Source organism: Notamacropus eugenii, chromosome 2 (genome assembly GCF_028372415.1).
Source record: "Notamacropus eugenii isolate mMacEug1 chromosome 2, mMacEug1.pri_v2, whole genome shotgun sequence".
Lineage (NCBI taxonomy): Eukaryota > Metazoa > Chordata > Mammalia > Diprotodontia > Macropodidae > Notamacropus > Notamacropus eugenii.
The window spans coordinates 438,248,788-438,272,536 of record NC_092873.1 but is presented as its reverse complement, the minus strand read 5'-3'; the positions used below and the strand labels follow the sequence as shown (position 1 = coordinate 438,272,536).

Genomic DNA, 23,749 nt, shown 5'->3' with positions numbered 1-23,749 from the left:
TTACATTTTCTATTAGTTGCTTATATATTTTGGATATCAGATCCTTTTCAGAGATTTGAGGCAGATTTTTTCCCTACTTTCCCCTACTTATTTGAGTTGAATTAATTTTGTTCACACAAAATCTTTTCAATTTTATGGAATCAAAATTATCTATTTTAACTTTGCAATCACTTCTGCCCCTTGTAGGATTAAAAATTCTTTCCTTGGAAACTAGGAATTCTAAGAGGAAAGGAAGAAGTAGGAAAAGAATCTAGATTCCTGGACTCTGGGAATGACCAATACAAAAACATAAAGAGAAGGCGAGTGCCATGTATGATGAATAATATGAGGCCAGTTTGACTGGATTGCTGAGTTCAATCCATCTCCCAGAGTGCTTCTACTCTCCCTACATAGTAGGTTCATGTGATCATGTGACTTAGAAGGGACTTTCGAATTCATGAATCCAACCCCATGATTTTACATGTGGCAACCTGACATTTTGAGAGTTGCATCCCTTGTATTCCCACGCCTATTCATCCATTCAGTCAGTCACAGTCCTGCTCAGATTTAACACCAGCTGAGAATAGCCAAGGACTTTGCTCCAAACTTTCCCTTCCCGAGCAACTTCCCCACATCTGCCCAGAGGTTCTCTCCCAGGGTGAATGCCAAAGAACCACTGGGCCTCTTTTCTGGGCCTGTCCCATCAGGAGTACCACCTCTTCAGCCAAGGCAGGGAAACTCCCTGGGACAGGAGCGGGGAATTCCTGGAGGCCACTTGGAGGGACATTTCCAGGAGCTAGGAAAGTCTGGAAATCACTTTCTTCCATAGAATCATTGGCCTTTGCAGCTGGATTCTGACCCTTCAGAATGTTGTCCTTTTGGAATGAACCTCTAAAAAACCTTTGTTTTCGTTCTGGAAGTGCTGCCTGAGATATTAGACCCTCCTAAGTGATCTAAGGACTCCCCCCACTGGGATTCTTTGTTCACCAAAACCTTGGTCCCATATTCTGGAAGCTCATATATATATATTTCCATATAGGAAGCATTGTTTTACAGGGAAGACTCCTGGATTTGACAACAGAGGATCTGAGTTCAGATCCTAACTCTTTTTTCCCCTGAAGGCAATCAGGGTTAAGTGATTTATCCAGGGTCACATAGCTAGTATCAATGTCTGAGTTCGCATTTGAACTCAGGTCCTCTTGACTTCAGGGTTGGTTCTCTATCCACTCTGCCACCTAGCTACCCCATGACTGTTTCTTATCACCTATGTGACCTTGGACAAATGACCTCTCTGGGTCTCAGTTTTCCCATTTATAAAATGTGCCTGAAGCCCCTGCCAACTGTAAATCTACAATCCTATATCGGCAACTTTGGACTCTCTCCTTAAGGCTCCTCAGGAGATTTCACCGAGAGATGTCCTACTTGTCTTGAATGAGATGAGAGAAACTTGGTGGCAGTTTTCCCACTGGAGGCCTTCCCCCTTCCTTGTCAATGAACATTTGCTACCACCTAGTGGTCCAGATTGCTTAATAGGACCTGGTCAGCTCATGCCAGCAGAGGGAGCATACACATTCAAATCTTTTCAGTTCAAGTCCGTCATTCATTCAGTCTACACCCATTTGCAAGTGCCTACTATGTGCCAAAAAGCGCTAGGGACACAGGGAAGGGCAAAAAAACCCTCCCCCCAAGAAGCTCATAGTCTAATTGAGAAGCCAACATGGAAATAATTATATACAAATAAAGCATATACAAGATAAATTAGAGATAATCAACGGGGGGAAGGCACTCGCACTAAGGGGGAATCAATTAAATTTAATGCAAGAGACACTTCTTAATTTTCTCCTGGGTATGATCTGTGCTAGGTTCTGGGGTACAGAGATTCTTTTAAGAATCCTCACCTTTAAAGGAGCTTATAGTAATAGGTGCGGCAGGTAGGTGACGCCATAGTGCCCAGAATACAGGGCCTGGAGTCAAGAAGACTCATCTTCCTGAGTTCAAACCCAGCCTCAGACACTGACCAGCTGTGTGACCCTGGGAAAGTCACTTAACCCTGTTTGCCTCAGTTTCTTCATCTGGAAAATGAGCTGGAGAAGGAAATGGCAGACTACTCCAGTATCTCTGTCAAGAAAATCCCAAAAGGGGTCATGAAGAGTTGGACGTGACGAACTGACTAAACAATGACAAAATGTGCTAGGCACAGCGGTAAACACAAGTTAAATTTAAAGTATATCTGTGTACCATTTTCTTCTTCCTGACAGAGCCAGTTTTTCAACATTTACAGCACACTCTTGCCTAGAAGAGGTTAAGTGGCTTGTCCAAGGTCACAAAAGTAGAGGCAGGATTGTGAATCTGCTCCTGTGCTGTAGCCACTGAACGATTTTCACTCTTGCCAGGATGCCGAGTAGATGAACAGAACGATATGGTAAAACTAGAAAGATAACTTGAAGCCACATCTTGGAAAGATGTGAATCAAGAGTTGATCATTAAGTTTGGTAAGCAAGGGGGAGCCACTGACAGTTTGCGGGGAGAGAAGTGACCAGGTCATAGCAGGGCTGGAGGGAGATTACTTGGTCAGTTTGAAGAAGAGCTATGGAGAGGGCAGAGTCTGGAGGCAGAAGTATTCCAATACTTGTTAAAAACCAAGTTATTCTGAGCACTACAAATATTCAAATCAGCTACAAAAGACCTATCAAGGAAGATGTTATCCACCTCCAGAGAAAGAACCAAAAAATAAAAATACTAATAGTACAGTTTTAGTGTTTTAGGTAGGAAGGAAGGCAATTGGGATTAAGCAGCTTGTCACCCAGCTAGTAAGTGTCTGAAGATGGATTTGAACTCAGATCCTCCGACTCCAGGGCCAATGCTCTATCCATTGGGACACCTAGCTGCCTCTTGTAGTATGGTTTTACATATATTTACAAATCTGTGTCAAACGGTGGCTTTCTCTAGAGCAGGGCAGGGAGGGAAGGAGGGAGGAAGTTGGGAACTTAGAATGTAACAAAAAAAATCTAATTTAATTTTTTTTTTTATTTAACTTTTAACATTTATTTTCACAAAATTTTGGGTTACAAATTTTCTCCCCTTTTATCCCCTCCCCCCCCAAACCCACGCATTCTTATTGCCCCTGTGACCAATCTGCTCTCTCCTCTATCCTCCCTCCCTGCCCTTGTCTCCGTCTTCTCTTTTGTCCTGTAGGGCCCGATAGCTTTCTTGATCCCTTAACCTGTATTTCTTATTTCCCAGTGGTAAGAACATTACATTTGATCCTAACACTTTGAGTTCCAACTTCTTTAGCTCCCTCCCTCTCCACCCCTTCCCCTTGGAAGACAAGCAATTCAATATAGGCCAAATCTGTGTAGTTTTGCAAATGATTTCCATACTAGTTGTGTTGTATAGGACTAACTATATTTCCCTCCATCCTATCCTGTCCCCCATTACTTCTATTCTCTTATGATCCTTTCCCTCCCCATGAGTGTCAACCTCGGATTGCATTCTCCTCCCCATGCCCTCCCCTCCATCCTCCCCCCCACCCTGCTTGTGCCCCTGTCCCCCACTCTCCTGTATCATGAGATAGGTTTTCCTATCAAAATGAGTGTGCATTTTATTCTTTCCTTTAGTGGAATGTGATGAGATAGACCTCATGTTTTTCTCTTGCCTCCCCTCTTTATCTCTCCACTAATAAGTCTTTTGCTTGCCTCTTTTATGAGAGATAATTTGCCCCATTCAACTTCTCCCTTTCTCCTCCCAATATTTCTCTCTCACTGCTTGATTTCATTTTTTTTTAAGATATGATCCCATCCTCTTCAATTCACTCTGTGCACTCTGTCTCTATGTATGTGTGCGTGTGTGCATGTGTGTGTGTGTGTACTCCCACCCAGTACCCAGATACTGAAATGTTTCAAGAGTTACAAATATTGTCTTTCCATGTAGGAATGTAAACAGTTCAACTTTAGTAAGTCCCTTATGACTTCTCTTTGCTGTTCACCTTTTCATGGTTCTCTTCATTCTTGTGTTTGGAAGTCCAATTTTCTTTTCAGCTCTGGTCTTTTCATCAAGAAAATTTGAAAATCCTCTATTTCATTGAAAGACCATTTTTTCTCCTGAAGTAGTATACTCAGTTTTGCTGGGTAGGTGATTCTTGGTTTTAGTCCTAGTTCCTTTGACTTCTGGAATATCCTATTCCATTCCCTTCGATCCCTTAATGTAGAGGGTGCTAGATCTTGTGTTATCCTGATTGTATTTCCACAATACTTGAATTGTTTCTTTCTAGCTGCTTGCAATATTTTCTCTTTCACCTGGGAATTCTGGAATTTGGCCACAATGTTCCTAGGAGTTTCTCTTTTTGGATCTCTTTCATGCGGTGTTCTGCGGATTCCTTGAATATTTATTTTGCCCTCTGGTTCTAGAATCTCAGGGCAGTTTTCTTTGATAATTTCATGGAAGATGATGTCTAGGCTCTTCTTCTGATCATGGTTTTCAGGTAGTCCCAGAATTTTTACATTGTCTCTCCTGAATCTATTTTCCAGGTCAGTTGTTTTTCCAATAAGATATTTCACATTATCTTCCATTTTTTGAATCTTCACGTTATGTTCTGTGATATCTGTCTTTCTCATAAAGTCCTTAGCGTCCATCTGTACCATTCCAGTTTTGAAAGATCTATTTTCTTCAGTGAGCTTTTGAATCTCCTTTTCCATTTGGCTAATTCTGCTTTTGAAAGCATTCTTCTCCTCATTGGCCTTTTGAACCTCTTTTGCCAATTGAGTTAGGCTAGTTTTCAAGGTATTAATTTCTTCAACATTTTTTTGGTTCTCCTTTAGCAGGGAGCTGATCTGCTTTTCATGCTTCTCTTTCATCCCTCTCATTTCTCTTCCCAGTTTTTCCTCCACCTCTCTAACTTGATTTTCAAAATTCTTTTTGAGCTCTTCCATGGCCTGAGCCCATTGGGTGGGCTGGGACACAGAATCCTTGATTTCTGTGTCTTTGCCTGATGGTAAGCATTGTTCTTCCTCATCAGAAAGGAAGGGAGGAAATGTCTGTTCTCCAAGAAAGTAGCCTTCAATAGTTTTATTTCTTTTCCCTTTTCTGGGCATTCTCCCTAGCCAGTGGCTTGACCTCTGAATATTCTCCTCACACCCACCTCACCTCCTGGTCCTCCCAGCCAGCGTTTGGGGACTGAGATTCAAATGCTGCTTCCCACCTTAGGGCTTTTGGCGGGGTCAGGGCTGCTATTCAGTGTGAGAATTAAGTTCAGGTGGTCAGGTCGGGGCAGGGCCGCCTCTCAGGCTCAGTTCCCTCAGGGGGTTTATGCACAGACCTTCCACAATGGATCCAGGCTCCCGCCTACTTGGGGAGCCCCTGTCTGCAGCCACCTCTCAGCTTCTATCTCCCAGGGGGGCCGAGCCATGGGGGCACCCCACTCCCCTCTCGACCCGCCAAAGAGACCCTCTCACTGACTCTTGTCACCTGTGGGTGGGGGGGCTTGTGCCGCCGCTGGAGATCCTGTCCCTGAAGCCTGCTCAGATCTGTACCTCTCGGAGCCGCGGCCGCCGCAGGTCTGGGCTGGGCTCCGCGTCTGCAGCGCGACGGACCTTTTGCAAGAGGTTTGCAGGTCCCTCTGTGGGTGGAGGGACCTGCGTGGCCGCAGGATATCTCGTTTCCGTAGCCCGCTTGGATCTTTTCCTCACGGTGTCGTGGCCGCAGCAGGGCTGCCCTCTGCTCCCAGTCCCGGCGCCCAGTCCGCAGCGCGAAGGACCCCCCGTGAGAGGTTTGCAGGTCTCTCCGGAACAGAAATCTCCCTCGCTCCAATATTCCGTGGCCTCTGGGTGCAGAATTCACCGTGGGTTGGTCCCCTCTAGCCGTTCTGTGGGTTGTGGGTTTGGAGCTATGTGTATGTGCGTCTTTCTACTCCGCCATCTTGGCTCTGCCCCCAATCTAATTTAATTTTAAAAAATAGTGTAAAATTCCCAGTAGTCTTTTAAGGCAAAATGCCTTCCACATCCAGAGAAAGAACTATGGAATTCAATCGTAGAATGTAGCAGATGATTTTTTTGTGTGTATTACGTTTTCGTTTATTATATGATTTCTCCCATTCATTTTAATTCTTCTACAGCATAACTATAGTGAAAATGTATTTAATAGGAATGTATGTGTAGAATCTATATAAAATTGTGTGCTGTCTCAGGGAGGGAGGGGGGAGATGGGGGAAGGGAGGGGAAAAAATCTAAGTTATATGGTAGTGATTGTAGAACACTGAAAATAAATAAAATTAATTTTAAAAAATGGTGTATCAGAAATCTTGATCTAATGTGATCTTTGACCAGTCTTGACAAGTAAAGGACCAAAGTCCCCAGTGCATAAGTGGCCAAAGGGTGTGAAGCTTTCAAAAGACAGTGAAGTAGGTCTCCTTACCTTAAAGAAAGTTATCTTCCAGCAAAACAATTTGAAAGTATGACCCCGAAGTTATTAAACTATGCAAACCTTTCAGCCTAATGATGGCACTCCTAGGTCTACACTCCAAAAAAATTAAGAGAGAAGAAAAGGGCCCCTGTGTGCAGCAATATTTGTAGCAACTCTTTTTGTGATATCAAAGAGTTGCAGACAGAGGGAATACCCATCAACTACACAATGGCTTTTTTGCTGCTGTTCAGTCGTGGTCAACTTTTTCTGACCCCATTTGGGGTTTTCTTGGCAGAGATGTTGGGGTGATTTGCCATTTCTGACTCCAGCTCATTTTATTGAGGCAAACAGGGTTAAGTGACTTGCCCAGGATCACACAGCTAGGCCAGATTTGAACTCAGGAAGATGAGTCTTCCCGACTCCAGGCCTGTCACCACCTACCTGCTGGAACAAAGTGTGGTTCTATGGATGTGGTGGAATATTCTTGTGCTATTAGAAATAATGAAGGGGATGGCCTCAGAAAAACCTGGGAGGACTTGTATGAGCTGATCCAAAGTCAAGCAAACAGAATCAGGAGAACAATTTGTACAACAGTAACAATATTGAAATGGTAAATCACTTTGAAAGACTTTAGAATTCCAATCATTTCCACTGCCCCCCATGATTTCGGAGTTGCTACCTCTTGACAAAGAGATGACAGACTCCAAGTACAGACTTTTTTTTGGATATGAACAATAGGAGAATTTTTTTTGATTGACCATATATGGTCATATGGTTTCTTTTTTAAGTCTCAATTGGTGGCAAAGGGAAGAAGACTGGAGGTGGATTTTTGCCTAATTGAAATTAAATTTAAAAATTAAATTAAAAATTTTAATTTTAAATTTAATTTTAAAAAGTTATAGTGGAACAGGAGAGGTAAGATGGGTGTACAATAACAATAACTCAAAGTAGATTATGAAAGTCCAATAAAGAGCAAAAAAAAGTTTGCTAAGAGTTCAGAGGAGAAATAGGGGTCAGGGGCATTTTTTTTTTTCACATTTTGTTTTCACATTATACTTTACATTATACTCACATATCTGTCCAGAAGAGGGCAGTGTCCATCTCCCAGAATAGGATGGGCTATTCCTCAGGGAAAACCAGTTTGCATTAAGATTCTGGTCCCAATTCTACACATGTCATCTGCTTTAAATCTGGAAGAGATCTTAGAGATCACTGAATCCTGCCCTTTTGTCTTAACAATGTATGAACTGACACTTAGCGAGATTAAACTGACTACCCAAGATCACAAAGGTCCAGAGGCTGTAAGGTATGGTGTCAGAGAGTAGGACTCCTTGGTTCTCTTACCCTCCACCTAAAACGGGTAAAGCAGGAACTCTTAATCTGGGGTCTGAACTTTATTTTAGTGTGTGTGTGTGTGTGTGTGTGTGTGTGTGGGCATAGACATACACATATATGTATATATATTTCACATTCACTTATAGATCTGACCAAGGCCTTTGATACTGTTAGTCATGAGGGCTTATAGAAAATCATGTCAAAATTTGGTTGCCCGGAGAAGTTCATCAATATTGTATATCAATTTCACGATGGCATGTTTGCCCGGGTTCTGGACAATGGACAATGTTTTTGTGCCTTTTCAGTCACCAAGGGAGTGAAACAGGGCTGTGTGCTTGCTCCCAAGCTTTTTTCTAGGGGGTGTAGGGTGTGTTCAGGGAAGACCAGTACTTTTGGTGTCCTTTTCGGGCTCTTTCCAACTTTGGTGTCCACCAGTTCCACCTAACTCTCACCTGTGTTTCCAAGAAGCTGCAGCATGCACAGCAGCCACATCCCACTAAACCACTTCGTCAGACAGGCCAAACCAGGTTGAGGGTAACCAAGGGTTCTCAGATCCATTGGTGAATTAAGGGGGGTGTCTACCCCAAGCATGTGAAGACTTCATCTGGTGGAATGGGCTAATGAGAACAATTTGTTCCAACGGCCATGAAGGCAGATGAAGCAGGCAATGTGGAGCGCTTAGAGCTTGGTTAGACACCGAAGATGCCAAGGCCATCCACTGCATCCTGAGTCATCACCAGCCATCTTGAATCTGTCCTGCCACTGGACTATGATGGCTGTGGAGGAGAGAGTGAGGCTGAAGACTTTGTGCAACTCTCCCTCACTTAAATCCAATTTACGAATGAATCAAAAGACATCACCCATACCATTTCACTATTATGCCACAAAGTCCTGTGGCAACAGGCAAGTGATGAAGCAGCAGGTGCAGGAGCTGGGAGCTGTAGTCACAACTGTGCACACAGGCGACCCAGGACATAGGGCCATTTCTCACTGGAAGTAGCAGTGGGACTCACCAGCTCCCTGGGTGTCTGAGCAGCATTTTAAAGATTGCACTGCTTACCTCCTGGTGTGAGGAAGGAGGCTAGAAAAGGTGCCCTAAACATTGTCTGCTTACCCAACGCTGACCTGATTACCGCAGCAGGCGGGGAATTCCACCATGTGGTCAAAATACAAAAAAATGTACAAAATGTATGACAACATCTACAAAGATGATTCCACTCACCATCAGCACATGGAACATGCGCACACTAATAGACGACACAAAATCCAGTAGACCTGGAAGAAGAACTGCTCTTGTTCCAAGAGAACTCAACAGGTATCACATCCAAATAGCAGCCCTGAGTGAAAAACAAGGTTGGCAAATGAAGGCCAGCTTACTGAAGCTGGAGCTGTATATACCTTCTTTTGGAGTGGGCTCAGTGAAGGGGAGTGCTGTGAAACTGGCCTGAATTTTGCAATCAAGGCTAATCTAATCAGCAAGTTGGCACACCTTCCAAAAGAAGTGAATGACAGACTCAGGACAACGTGATTGCCACTCGCAGGAAAACGCCATGCCACCATCATCAGTGTCTATGCTCCCACCATGACAAACCCTGATGAAGTCAAAGAAAAATTTTATGCAGACCTAGAGACCCTTATCATCAATGTGCCAAAAGAAGACAAACTTCTAATACTGGGTGACTTTAATGCTAGAGTAGGCTCAGACTACCAGACTTGTCAGGCAGTCCTAGGGAAGAATGGAGTTGGAAACAGCAACAGCAATGGTCATTTCCTGCTGAAGACTTGTGCATCACATGACCTTCTCATCACCAACACTGTCTTCCATTTACCTAAACACAGTAAAACTTCATGGATGCACCCTCGCAGCAAACACTGGCATCTAATAGATTACATGATTATAAGGAGAAGAGACAGACAAGATGTGAGAATGACAAAGGCAATGTGTGGTGCAGAGTGCTGGACTGATCATAGACTTATCCTTTCCAAGCTAAATATTCATATTCATGAAAAGCACCACCCCCAAGACAAAATGACTACCAGAAGAATTAATGTCAACAAATTAAAGCTCTTCTCTGAGTGTGAACAGTTTATTGCTGAGTTGGAGGGAAAGTTGAGCCAACACACAGTTGGCAACAGTGGAGCAGAAAAGGAGTGGGGAGCTTTCAGAGATTTGGTGTACAGCACTGCATTTGCTCATCTGGTCAGAACATTTGCAAACACCAAGACTGGTTTGATGAAAATCATGGGGAAATTTAGACGCTACTAAATGAAAAATGAGAACTCCGCAGGATTTACCAGCAGGATAGTTCATCCACCTCTAAAAAGGCAGCATTTAATTCCATCAAAAGCAAAGTACAAGCAAAGCTTAGAGAGATGCAGGATTCCTGGCTCAGTAAGAAGGAAGATGAAATTCAGTTTTATGCTGACAGTAACAATCCAAAGCACTTTTATGATTCCCTGAAAGCTATTTATGGACCAAAAACCTATGGTGCATCACAACTACTCAGTGCTGATGGAGCCACATTGATTAGTGATAAGGACATGATCCTAGAGAGATGGGCTGAACACTTCTATATTGTTCTCAACAGACCATCATCAATTAAGGCTGAGGCCAATGAACATTTACCTCAGGTTGAAGTCAATCCCTCCTTAGCTGAACTTCCAACTGAAGGAGAGGTTTTGAGGGCCATTAGGCTCCTTTCATGTGACAAAGCACCTGGTGCTGATTCTATTCCAGTGAGATTTACAATGGAGGCGTCTTTGAACTCCTAGGGGGACCATTGCTCATACAAAAGCTGACTGAAATTTTCCAGGTTATATGGCAAGAGGAGGTTATCCCCCAGGAGTTCAAGGATGCCTCCATTGTCCATCTCTATAAGGGTAAAGGGAAAAGATTGTCCTGCAACAATCACAGGGGGATCTCTCTCTTAGTCATTGCAGGCAAAATTTTTGCTAGAGTCCTCCCTAATAGTCTGATCCTTCACCTGGAAGATGGGCATATACCTTAGAGCCAGTGTGGCTTCAGAAAGTGTTGAGGAACAGTCGATATGCTGTTTGCTGCCCGACAGCTCCAGGAGAAATGCCAGGAGCAGAACAGAGGTCTGTACACAATGTTTGTAGATCTGACCAAGACCTTTGACAGTGTTAGTCATGAGGAATGGACTAGTCATAATTTATGGAAAATTATGTCAAAATTTGGTTGCCCGGAGAAATTCATCAATGCTGTACATCAATTTCATGATGGTATGTTTGCCCAGGTTCTGGATAATGGACAATGCTCTCGTGCCTTCCACTTCGCATTAATGGAGTGAAACAGGGCTGTGTGCTTGCTCCCATGCTTTTTAGCATGATGTTTTCAGCCATGTTGACAGATGCTTTCAATGAGGATGAACATGGCATCAAGGTCAACTACCATACTGATGACAAGTTCTTCAATTTGAAAAGGCTACAAAGCCAAGACCAAAGTGGAGGGAGTGTCCTTGCATGATTTTCTGTTTGCAGATGATTGTGCACTCAATGCAGCCTCTAAAGCTGAGATGCAACAAAGTATGGATCAATTCTCTGCTGCCTGTGCTAATTTTGGCCTAATAATTAACACCAAGAAAACACAGGTGCTCCATCAGCCACCACCACACCATCCATGTGTGGAATCATCATTTACAACAAATGGAGAAGTTTTGAATGCTGTGGATAAGTTCACTTACCTTGTAGTGTACTTTCCAGGGATGTACACATTGACAATGAGGTTAATGCATGCATTGCCAGAGCTAGCTCAGTGTTTGGGAGGCTCTGAAGACATATTAGACTGACTACCAAACTGAAGGTCTACAGAGCCGTTGTGCTGACCTCATTGTTGTATGCTTGTGAAACATGGACAGTCTACCAGTGCCATGCCAGGAAACTGAATCGCTTCCATTTAAACTGTCTTAGGAAGATTCTGAGGATCATCTGACAGGATAAGGTACAAGACACTGAAGTCCTTGCTTGAGCTGAACTGCCAAGCATTCAAACTATGCTTCACAGAGCGCAACTCTGATAGGCTAGCCACGTTATTCGAATGCAAAATGTATGCTTGCCAAAAAGACTATTTTATGGAGAACTTGCATGGGGTAGGTGATCACATGGTGGCCAAAAGAAGTGATACAAGGACACTCTCAAGAACTTTGGATTTAACTGTGCAACCTGGGAAACACTAGAACAGGACCACTCAGCATGGTATGCCCACATCAGAAAGGGTGCTGTGCTCTTTGAGCAAAGCAGAATTGAGACAGCACAAAGTAAACACAGGATGCGCAAATTTGGGATATCCACCCCAGATTTTCACACAAACTATCTGTGCCCAATCTGTGGTAGAGCATTCTGAGCTTGTATTGTTCTGATCAGCCACAGTTGGACATGCTGAAATTTCACTTTATCATGGGGATGTCATTTTGGTCCTCTTCGAAGATGGACACAAACCTATGTATACATATATATATATAAAATTTGATAATTTATATTTTAATATAATTGACTTCCTTTGTAAACCTGTGCATTTTATTTTAAGCATTTGAAACCATGATTGTGAGAAGGGGTCCAGAGGTTACGTGTGTGTGTGTGTATTGTGTGTCTGAGACAGGAGGACTACGAGGGAACAGAACACCAGGGACTTCTAATTTAGGCTGAGTCTTCTGCTGTCTCTGCCTCCTCCCTCTCTTCATATATGTAGTGGTTCAGGTGTCGCCCAGAGACCTCTGCTCCCTGCTGTTTCTTGCCTTGTCCTCTGCCCCTAGGGCCCTGATGGCCCAGCCCTGGTGGCATCCCTAGCACAGATGAGCAGCCCCAGTAGCTACTGTCTACCCACATCTCTGAGATGTCCTCAGGGAGTAACTGGGGCTCATCTTCACTGGTTAGCTTGCCAGGACTTCCAGAGGAGGGAAAGAGACGCATCCAAAGACCAGAGTGCAAATTGACTGAACCCTGGAAGAAAGAGAATGGTTTAGTGGGATAGTCCTATTTGGGGCATCCGGAAACTTAGGTTGTTGGTCTCAGTTTTAACGCTGTTCTTCTCTGGGCCTCAGTTTCCTTACCTGTAAAATGAGTGAGTTGGACGAGAGGACCTCTAAGATTCATTCCAACTCTAAAATTCTGACATCTATGACCAAAGATACTTTCCTCACCTCCTCTGTGGGTGAAGGGAAAAGAGAATGTTCAGTCTCATTCTGCTTGTGTCTAGTTGTTTTTATATCAGCAGAAGACCGGCCCAAGTCCTTTTTCTTCTATTCCACCCCTTCTCCCTGCAAGACAGCAGTCTTCTTCCTCTGAAAGTTCTCCAGTAAAGAGAGGGTGTCATTTCCCTACCCCTCTGTCCTCACACAGAACTTTGCATCTGCCCAAAGTACTTACCATATATTATTTTAGAATATAAGCTTCTAGAGGGCAGCTGCTTTTTATCTGTAACCTCAGTATTTAGCACATTTCCTGACAAATAGTAGGACCATGAAAAGCAGGATGTTTGTTGATTGGTTGTTTTGCATTATGATTACTTATGAGCAACTAGGCAGAGCAGTGGATACACTTACTAGCTGTAGGACACAAGGCAAGTCCCATTATCCTGCTTGCCTCAGTTTCCTCATCTGTAAAATGAGCTGGAGAAGTAAATAATAAGCTACTTCAGTATTTATGCCAAGAAAATGGGGCCACAAAGAAATGATTGCCATGACTGAACAAGTGATTATTTATGTCTGTATCATTTCCTCCAGCAGACTATAAGTTCCATCAGGGTATGGATCATACATTACTCATCTAAACCTTGTATTTTCTCTCTAACTCACCCGTAAGTGCCTAACATGATGCATATCTATCTGAGGGTTTTCACTCCTATAAGTTTCTGCATGGGGATATATTAGGAACCTGTCTCATGGGAGGACAGGTCTGAAAAAGAACCTGGCCAGGTTGGGCAATGGATGGGAGGGGGGAATAGGGACTCAGAAAAAGGGATCTTGGGTAGGACAAAAGGCAAATCTTTGGGTGCCCTGAAGTAGACCAGCCCCTGGACCAATGAGTTGCCTTTTCTCCTTTCTCTTCAAGGCTGTTTAAGCTGTTGGAACCAGTGGTCTCCAGCAGAGGGCCTGGCCCAGCCCATTGGCCTGGGAAGGAAAAGGGGGTTGGTGGGGAGAGGTTTTCAATGCACTGAGAACTAGGAGCTGATGCCAGATGCTCGGCTGCAGCCAGTCCAGCCGGCCGGCTGCCTCTCCTCCTCTGGGGCACAGGACCTGAGGGGCCCCCTTTTCCCTTTGCCTGGGCCTGCTCTTCTCTCAGACCTCTCACCATGCTCTGGCTATGGCTCCTGGTCTTCTTCCTGGCTGCTGTGTCCACTGCAGGGCTCCAGGGCATCCCAGGTGTTACCTTACACTCTAGAAGGCACCTCACTACTGTAGAGGAAGAGCGGGCACGAACCAAGAGGGGAACCGAGGATGATGAATCAAAGGGGGTACAGCAGTACATGCCTGAGCAGTGGGCTGAATATCCTCGACCCATCCATCCCGCTGGGCTGCAGCCCACCAACCCCTTGGTGCCTACAAGCCCCAACCCAGACCAGGATGGGAGTGCCCAAGGAAGCGGGCAGGAACCCTATGGCAACCTGACAGGCACCCCTGGCCGGAGGCTGCAGATTCAGAATCCACTCTACCCGGTGACAGAGAGCTCCTACAGTGCCTATGCGGTCATGTTCTTGGCACTGGTGGTGTTTGCTGTGGGCATTGTTGGCAACCTGTCAGTCATGTGCATTGTGTGGCACAGTTACTACCTGAAGAGTGCTTGGAATTCCATCCTGGCAAGTCTCGCTCTCTGGGACTTCCTAGTCCTCTTCTTTTGCCTGCCCATTGTCATCTTCAACGAGATCACCAAGCAGAGGCTGCTAGGTGATGTCTCTTGCCGGGCTGTGCCCTTCATGGAGGTGAGGTGCCTGCTGCCTGTCCATGCTGTGGCCTTCAGCATGACTGGCCCGGATAGCTCTGGGGCTAGGGTGGCAATCCAGTGGATGATTTGGGGGAAGAAGAGGGAAGTGGTCAGAGAAACTAGTAGGGGCCCAAGGCAGCATGATAGTGTGGACAGAACCCTGGAGATTGGGCTCAAAATGTGTGGTCCTGGGCAAGTCACTTTCCTCATCTTTGAAATGGAGATAATAATACTTGCACTATCTCCCTTAAGTGATTTTAGGAGGGAAGCACTTTGCAAAATTTAAGGGGCTAAATAAATGTGATGTTTTTGTGTTGGGTTAGAAACATTCAAGGTCTCTTGTCCTCAGATGGAGGTATATATGTAAGTAGGATGGTAGGTCCCATCTTTTGCTCATGGGTGCCTCTTTCCTCTCCTTCCTTGGGAAATGGGATGGTGTCAGTGGTGATGGTGATAGTGGTGGTGGTGATGGTGGTGGTGGTGGTGGTGGTGGTGATGGTGATAGTGGTGGTGGTGGTGATGGTGATGGCGATGATGATGCCTCCTGATGTCCCTGGAGGGCACTAGGAAAGGCTGGGGGTGAGACATTTGATAGGAGCAGCATTGGGGTGGCCCAGGGTCCAGCCTCTCCTTTCCTGGTGCAGACTTGAACAGTCTCCTTCCTCTCTCAATTCCTCAGTATTAAATAGTATCGCAAATATCCTCCTACATCCTCTCTCCCTTTCTGTCATCCTAATTCAGGACCCCCCTCTATCCCTTATTGTCTTTCTTCCTCCTCTCCCATCCCTTCAGTGATCCCATCCTTTCTGCCTCTTCAGTGCCCTCCCTTCCTGCTTTCCAAACCAGTTTCCTTTGGGGCCACCTCAACATAGGCCAAAGGAGAGACCAATCCCAATTCAACAAGGCCAGAGAATATGGGAATAACAGATGGCATGGTGCCTATTCTGTGCCAGGCACTCTGCTAAGTGCTTTGTACAAACATAATCTCATTTGATTCTTATGACAACCTTGCGAGGTAGGTGCTATTATCATCTCCATTTTTATAGTTGAGGAAACTGAAACAAACTTCGATGAAGTAACTTGCCCAAGATCACATAGTAAGTGTCTGAGGCTGGATTCGAACTCCAGGCTCAGGGTTCTATCCACTGTGGCATCAGCTCTCTCTAAACAAGCATCTATTAATTTTTGCATGGCACAGTGGGGAGGCATAGACAAAAGGAAAAAAGAAAAGCAGCCTCTGGCACCAAGGAACTTATGTTCTACTGGAATTCCCCACAGATCCTTGAGAGTTAGGAGACTTAGGAATCTCATTCTGGCTCTATTTATGCGAACCTGGGTGTATATTTCACTTCGCTGGGGCTTAGTTTCCTCACTTATAAAAGGAGGATATTGGACCAGATTCTATGGTTCCTTTTTTAAACTCTAACATTCAATGATTGTAAGTTATTACCTCATTCTAGGAGATAGCAGATGCAGAAAAGACTTGAATCAAAACACAACAGGAAGAGCCAGTGAATATTTGTGAGACAGGGTGAGGCCAAAGTCACTCTCTGATGTTGTCATTAGCTAGAGATCTGACAGGTACAAACAAGCTGACATGTATGCCAGGCTATTTCTCTGAACTCCCTAGGGTCCTGGAGGGACTTTGACCCTCCTGCCCAGGACTTTCCTCCAGAGAGGTGATGCTGAATGCTGTGTATGGACCAGTGAATGTCAGGGCATGGGGAATGCGTTGAAAAGCTGTGGGAGGCATGTGTTTGGACAGAATCAACAATTTTCAGGCCTTGCAAACCATTGAAAGGCTTGAAAGCCTTCCCTAGGCCTTCTCATTTTGACAGATCAGCGTCCTGGAGAGTCAAAAACCTGAAACACAGACCTAGAGGTGGGTGATCCTTCTATTTTAGTGAAAATTACTCACCTACTGGAAGCCTAATGTGTTTTTAAGCCAAGTCTAGGTTTTCCTGTGTGTTTGTTTTTCACCTTTCTCTATTCCCTTTCACTGAGTCAGTGCTGATTTGCCTGGCTGGATGACTGGGAACCCCAGGTCCTGGATGGGTAAAAGGTAGTCCTGCATAGAGAGAGGGTGGAGGATGGACAAAATGACCTCTCCAGGCCTGTTTCACCTGGACAGTCTTAGGATGCCACTCCCAAGCCTGGAGTAGGGATAGATGAGACAGAGTAGATTGAATTAGTGGAAAGATGGAAAGGGTGGGGAGAGAGAGAGAGAGAGAGAGAGAGAGAGAGAGAGAGAGAGAGAGAGACAGAGACAGAGACAGAGACAGAGACAGAGAGACAGAGAGAGAGAGAGAGAAGAGAAGAGAAGAGAAAGGGAGAGCCTGGAGCTCTTCTCCTGACCCTGGATGCCTGTCTGTACCTTGTTAAGCCTGTGCCCCAAACTGAGGCAGGGAGTGGGGGAGGGGGCCAGCCAGAGCTCACAAAGGATGCTCACTGATGGGGGAGGGGTGTGGGGGTGGGGGATGAGATGGAGCAGGGGCTAATAAGCTGGTGATTGTGTTTCTCTTTCTAGAGGAGCAAGGCATTTAGACTGGAGGGAGATGTGTCCACTATCCCCGAGTGTGTCCGGACATTATTGGGTAGCTCTGGACAGCTATTCTCCTTCCTTTGTTCTCCATGGTGCCTGCTCTCCCCCTGCTGCTTCTGGCCTCTTCCTCTTGGCACACAGGCTTGTTTTCCTGGGCACTCAATAGCGTGATGGGGACAAGAAGCAGACTTGGTCGGAGGGGAGTGCTGCTTCCCCTCAGGGCCGGATCCTGACATTTTCAGGGGCTTTGGGGGAAGGAGGGAGGGTGTGTGTACAGTTGTTTGTCCATCCGCAGACCGTGTTGTTCCCATTGGCAACCAGAGCCCTCAAGATAGACTGCTCTGTCCTCACAGTTGAGCGGGAGGGCAGAGTACAGTAGCACAATGACCAACACTTATTGAGTGCCTACTGTGTGCAGAGCTCCGTGTTGGCTACTTAAGGAGATTCAGAATTTTAATAAGATACAGTAGAGTCTTCAGGCTGCAGGATCACCGAGCTAGAGCTGGGAGGGGCTTCAGAGGCTGTTCTAGTCCAATGACCTCACTTGACCCACTGAGGCTAAGTGACCTGTTCAAGGTCATCAAAGTGGTCAGTATCAGAGTAGGATCAGAACCTAAGTCCTCTGACTTCAGAGACAGCATCTTTTCCACTGCACCACGTACAGTCGGCAAAATCACAGAATTTCAGAGTTGAAGAATAGTTTATCTGTCAGTTTATTTGAATATATCCAATTTCTTTATAGTAATGACACCATAGAGTGACTTTGGCTATACCTTGTCCCCTGAAAGTTCTCACAACAATCTACTGGGTTTTTTGTGCTGAGATCACTGAGAGCAACCTATTTACCAAAAAGAAAAAAATACCCTTTATGATACCCCTGCCAAGTGGGCATCATCCACCCTTTGCCTCGGGAGCTCACCACCTCTCAAGGTAGCACTTTTGGCTACTTTTTCCTTATTATTAACCCTCTGTATACCTCTCTGCTACATCCACCCACCTCTCCTGTTTGGCCATAATGTTGTAATAAAGACTTTTCCATGACAAGTACACTAGAATCATCATCATCGATGCAAAAAATGTTATATCATGGGTGATATAGGTCATTACTGTCCTTTGTGAGGGGAACGGGAGAAGGAGGAAAGGAGTATGAAGAAGCATATGCTGGGTGCATTTCTTGGTTCTTTATACCCTTTCCCCAGAGGACCAGATGAGAATTTCCTCTCCTAGGCCTAGCTGCATCCACCTCTAGTCTTGGCCAAGACCGTATCTCACTCCCTGCTCTCCTGTTTCTCTGTATCTGGTCCTAATGTTGCTCTTTCCCTATATCTGTATTCAGGTATCTTCCCTGGGAGTCACAACCTTCAGCCTTTGTGCTTTGGGCATCGACCGCTTCCACGCAGCCACCAGTCCCCTGCCCAAGGCACGGCCCATCGAACAGTGCCAGTCAATTGTGGCTAAGCTGGCAGTCATCTGGGTGGGTTCTATGACATTGGCTGTGCCTGAGGTCCTGCTGTGGCAGCTGGCACAGGAGCCTTCACTCACAGGAGGTGCCATGGTGGACTCATGCATCATGAAACCCTCGCCTGGCCTGCCCGAGTCCCTCTACTCCCTGGTGATGACATACCAGAATGCCCGCATGTGGTGGTATTTTGGCTGTTACTTCTGCCTGCCCATCCTCTTCACCATCACCTGCCAGTTGGTGACCAGGCGGATCCGGAGCACCCCAGGAAAGAAGCCGGAGTGCCGGGCGAGCAAACATGGGCAGTGTGAGAAGCAGCTGAACAGCACTGTGGTGGGCCTGACTGTGGTGTATGGCCTTTGCACCCTGCCAGAAAACGTTTGTAACATCGTGGTGGCTTATCTCTCCACGGAGTTGTCCCGGCAGACCCTGGATCTCCTCAGCCTCATCAACCAGTTCTCCATCTTCTTCAAAGGCTCAGTCACCCCTGCTCTTCTCCTGTGTCTCTGTAAGCCCTTGGGCCAGGCCTTCCTGGACTGCTGTTGTTGTTGCTGTGATGAGTGTGGGGCAGATGAAGCTGCCTCTGCTGACGGTTCAGACAGCAAGCTCAAGACAGAGATGTCCTCCTCCATCTACTTCCACAAGCCCAGGGAGTCACCCCCTCTCTTGGCACTGGGCACCCCGTGCTGATCCTGGCTGGAGTTGGGGGGTGGTGGGAGATGGAACACTCCAGACCAGGGATACATTGAGATTTTTCTCCCCATCTTGCCATCTGAAGGTGGACTTCATCCTATAGAGGTTTGGGGATATCAGAGACCCCTTCCCCAACAGTGACCCTCCTGGCCAGTTTCCCTCCCCCAATACTGCCCTGGAGTGGAGAAGAGCATTCAGCTTTGCAGTTTTGGTTGATGGGTAGACCTGCCCCTATTCCTCCTCACTCTTAGCCTCCTAGCTCCACTCAACAGAAGCTGGAGTGTGGCCTGCTGACCCCATCCCAATTCTGCATCCCAGATTTCCCCGGGGCCTGCCTTCAGGATCCTTCTCTACCCCATGCTTTTAACCCTACTTTCTTTCTCTGCCAAAACACATACATTCACATACCCTGTATCCCCCACATTCAGAAAAAAGGGGTCTCCATTTGGGCTAGTCCAACTTGGCAGGCGCTGGTTGATCCCAGCCATTCTGAGCACCACCCTGCCTGGCACAGAAATGTCTGAGCTCGGGATGCCCCCCTCCCCCAATGACTCTTCCTCTTTCTTCCCTTCTTGTCTCTTCTGTTCCTAGGGTGGCCCTGGGAATAATCTGTTCCCAGTCCCCCTGCCAAATTCTGACCTGTAGAAGAACTTGTCTAAGAAACCAATAAATTAGCTAGAACTACCCCCTGCCCCTGGCTGTGATTTCCATGTCTTCATGTTCTTGTAGTGTCCAACTTTTCTTGCTCAGTCTCCCTCACCCTGGGCTAGATGGAGTCCTATGTATTCAGCTCAGAAACACTGCTGGTGCTGGCCATTGTGGATACCACTGCCTTCTGTATGGAAAGAAACTGAGGACTAGAGGCTTTATTCCTATCTTTGGTCTGGAGAGCAAAGATGCTAACAGGCCCCAAATCATCTCTTAATAAGCTCTTCCATCAGGCTCCCCTCCTCAGGGCCTACCTTCTGTGAAGCAAATCCAGCTCTCTCTGCAAACTGGGACTTCCCAACTCATATCTCTGTCATGACCTTTCTGGCTCCCTGAGCTACTTTTGTTTGAGGTGGCGGGGATTTTCAGAATGGAATGTCAGCCCGCAAAGAGCTGTCCTTCCTTCTATCTTGTACCCAGTCTGGCCTCTAATGAGGATCTAATTGCTAAAGCTAGCTCGGCCCTACATCTCAACTGTCCATGCTAATCCCACCTGCAGGAACCTTCTTAGAGTGGTACAATGGAAAGAGCATGGATTCTGAAATCAGAGGACCTGGGTTCAAATCCTGTCAATTGCATGTGTTGACCTTGGGCAAATCACTTCACTTTTTCTGGGTTTCAGTTTCTCTATATGTAAAATGAGGAGGTTGGATGAGATGATCCTTGAGATTCCTTCTACACTTGGGTCTATGATCGTAGGTACCCTCTCCTCTGCTTTCACCCCTCAAGTTGGACACTCCATCAACCCACCCTCAACCTTGGTTAATTGTCCAGAAGAATGGGGTAGGGGAGGAATGAAACTGGCCACCAAGGCCTAGACTGAACCACCCCTGCTCCCCTGACCAACCTCCCAGCTCTCTGAATCCTTTCTTTGAGGCTCACAGCCCATCCTTAGAGATGTCATAAAGGAATATTCTAGGGATTGCATCCACTCTGGAAGGTCAGGATAGAGGGCTCCTGCTTGACCTTGGGTCTTCAGCCTCTCTTTCCCCTCAGAGACCATGCCTAGGCCTCTCCCACCCCCATTCCCTCCGAGGAATCTTAGCCGCCTTGTTTTCCTTCCCTGGCATCCACCCCCGGGACCGGGTGACGCCGCCAAGAGAGGGAGGCAAGTTGCTAGGTGACAGTCCTGCCATGAGCCCGCCCTTTGTGCTGAGGAATGACACCCACCACTTTCTTGCAGACCTGTTGCCACGGTGACTGAAGCCCCCAGTTTTGTTTCGAGAAACTTAAGATGGGATGGGGGGGTGGAAGCAGGAGGTGGTCAGGCTGGTGGGGAGTACTGGCCGGAGCAGAGATTCCTTCCTGAAGCTATGGGAGATGTCTCCCTCCTCAGCCTCCCAGAGGCTTCCCCCCACCCTTTCTCAGATCTCACCAGGGCACTGACCTCATCTGTTAAAAGGAGGTGGCATAATTTGGGAAGCAGGGGGGAACTGAAATGAAATGAGGGAACAGAACTCGGAAGAAAGCTGGGCATTGGGTCAGGTTGGGAAGAGCACTGTCCCTCTGTCCAAATCACCCTTTGGGTGCCCCACTCACTGGCCAGATCTGAGCAGAAGGGGGTGAGGGGTGCTGCCTGCTTCGCCCCCCAGCCCTGCCTACGTGAGCAGCTTGCAGAATTAGCCAGCCAGGAGCTTGGGAAAGGAGCTGCTGTCCTTGGCCCAGGCCAGCTGGGCAAACAATGTGTAGCTTGTTGCTTTGGGATCCGGTTCGCTGCAAGGTCCAGGGTTTGGTGGTGGTGGCGGGGAGCGGAGGAGGGGGAGGTCCCAGCAGTTGTAAGAGGTGGGGGGAGCAGGGAGGGGACACTTGGGAATAGGGTTGGAAGAACGGGGTTGGCAAGGTCCTGCCCTCCCAGCCTGTTCTGTACAGTGGGTTTGAGTGGCTGTGTCCCTGTTGCCCCTGCCAGAAGAGGGGGAAGCCTTGGGCTGGGCTCAGCTTGCCCACCCCTCTCCTTGCTGAGGCTGCTTGGGAGGCTTCAGCTGCACCAGGGCTTCCCCCATCCTGTCCAAGGGCTTGACATAATTCTGAAGGCCCACAGGCATATTTGCATGCTATTTGCATACACAGCTGTATACACTGCCTGGTCTGTTCTCATACAATTTTCTAGTTAACACTGAATTGGTTGGGGCTCCCCATTCCTTCCTTATTCTTTATTTTTCTCTACATTCTTACTTACTTACTACCAGTTTGACTTTGGACAAGTCACTGGAACTTTCTGTGCCTGTTTCCTTGTTGGTAAAATAAGGATGTTGTACTGGATGATGTCCAAGGTCCCTTACAGCTCTAAGCCTTGTGTTGGGTAGGGAGATGAGACTATTAAATATTATAGTACAGGGGTACCAACTATGTGTGTAGTGGGTGCCAGCGGAGAGAATAATCTAGAAGTGGATACATTTAGATCAGATAGAAAACATGAATTTATTAAAGAACTAATACTTGCCAGGCCCTGTGCTAAAGCCTTTACATATATTTCATCTGATGCTCTTAACTACCCTGGAACTTACTCATTATCTTCATTTTACAGTTCAGGAAACTGAGGCAGAGGTTAATTGACTCACCCAGGATCATATAGGTAGTGTGTGAGGCTGAATTTAAATTCAAGTTCTTCCTGATTCAGGTCTAGCACTCTATCCATCGTACCACTGGCTGCTTCTTTTACTTCCTTCTCAGGCAGGTATGGCTGGGATGGGAGGTGGAGAGAGTGGTATTCTATCCACCTCTCAAATAAAAGTAGGTTTTTGCAAACTCTTCCTCCCCCTTCCCCCCCACCCCCCCCAAGGAGCATAGGGAAAAGGAAGGTCATGGGAGTTAAGTAGGTAAAAAATAGGTCAAGATGACCTCATTTTTATAAATAACCTCAGAAGAAAAGTTGGTATTTGGAAGGGGGTGTTTGTGTGTGTACCTGAATTGGCCAACCCTTGTCTAGAAAGGCTGACTAGGCATAATGCCAGGCCTGGAGAAGAGTAAGAACCATCGATGCTGTGGGGGACCCCCTGGGAGACAGCTCTGTGGTCTTGTATGGGGAGGAGGGGGCTATAACTTTGAGTCAGTCATCCTGAGGCAGCCCAAGAGCTCCTGAGTGTTAAGAGCCTCAAGGGAGAGAGTCTGCTTCTGGCTGCAGAGAATCCAGAAGTGAGGGGGGTGGGAATGGGGGTTCGGCTCTGGCCTGCAAGCAGGGAGACAGGTGAGCATTTCTCTGAGCAAGATGAGGACATGGGCCATAAGCTGCTCATCACAGAACACTGCTATCTTCTAGGAAGCAGGATCTGTAGAACTGAGCTGGGGAACACAAACTGGGAGAGGATGAAAAGGTTCTCCCTTTCAGAGGCAGCCCCCATGTCACTATCACAAAAGCAGTGTCAATCAAGAGCTAGCAGGGGCTGTCAGGATCACCTGGTCTAAGCTGTCCACTTCCCAGATGGGGAGACTGAGCCTCAGAGAGGGAAAGGGAGCTGCGCAGGTAGTGTGTGACCAGAGCTGGCCTTTGAGCTGAGGTCCTTGTTCTGGAGATACTGCCCTCCCACTAGACCTTGCCAGCAGAATTCCAGGTGCTCCTAAGTACTGAGAGAATGTTGCGGTGGGGGCCTATGATGCTTGGGTGTAGCATGTCTCTCTGTGTTCCAAGTGACCTCTATGTCCAAGGGTCTGCCTCACCATACATCATGACTAGAAGAAAAAAACTGGCAGCAAAACCCCCC

General features: G+C 46.6%; 1 protein-coding gene across 1 annotated transcript; it reads left to right on the top strand.

Moving 5' to 3' along the window:
- The first annotated feature begins 13,875 nt into the window (after positions 1 to 13,875).
- On the top strand, positions 13,876 to 20,028 carry GPR37L1 (G protein-coupled receptor 37 like 1). Its single transcript, XM_072648201.1, has 2 exons — positions 13,876 to 14,647; positions 18,528 to 20,028. Exons 1-2 carry the CDS (start codon positions 14,021 to 14,023, stop codon positions 19,338 to 19,340), a joined length of 1,440 nt encoding a protein of 479 aa, XP_072504302.1. The 5' UTR covers positions 13,876 to 14,020; the 3' UTR covers positions 19,341 to 20,028.
- Positions 20,029 to 23,749: the final 3,721 nt, after the last annotated feature.

Coding starts and splice junctions, on each gene's coding strand:
- GPR37L1 (XM_072648201.1), top strand. CDS start 14,021: ATGCTCTGGCTATGGCTCCTGGTCTTCTTCCTGGCTGCTGTGTCCACT. Junction 14,648..18,527: donor GGGCTGTGCCCTTCATGGAG/GTGAGGTGCCTG, acceptor ATCTGTATTCAG/GTATCTTCCCTGGGAGTCAC.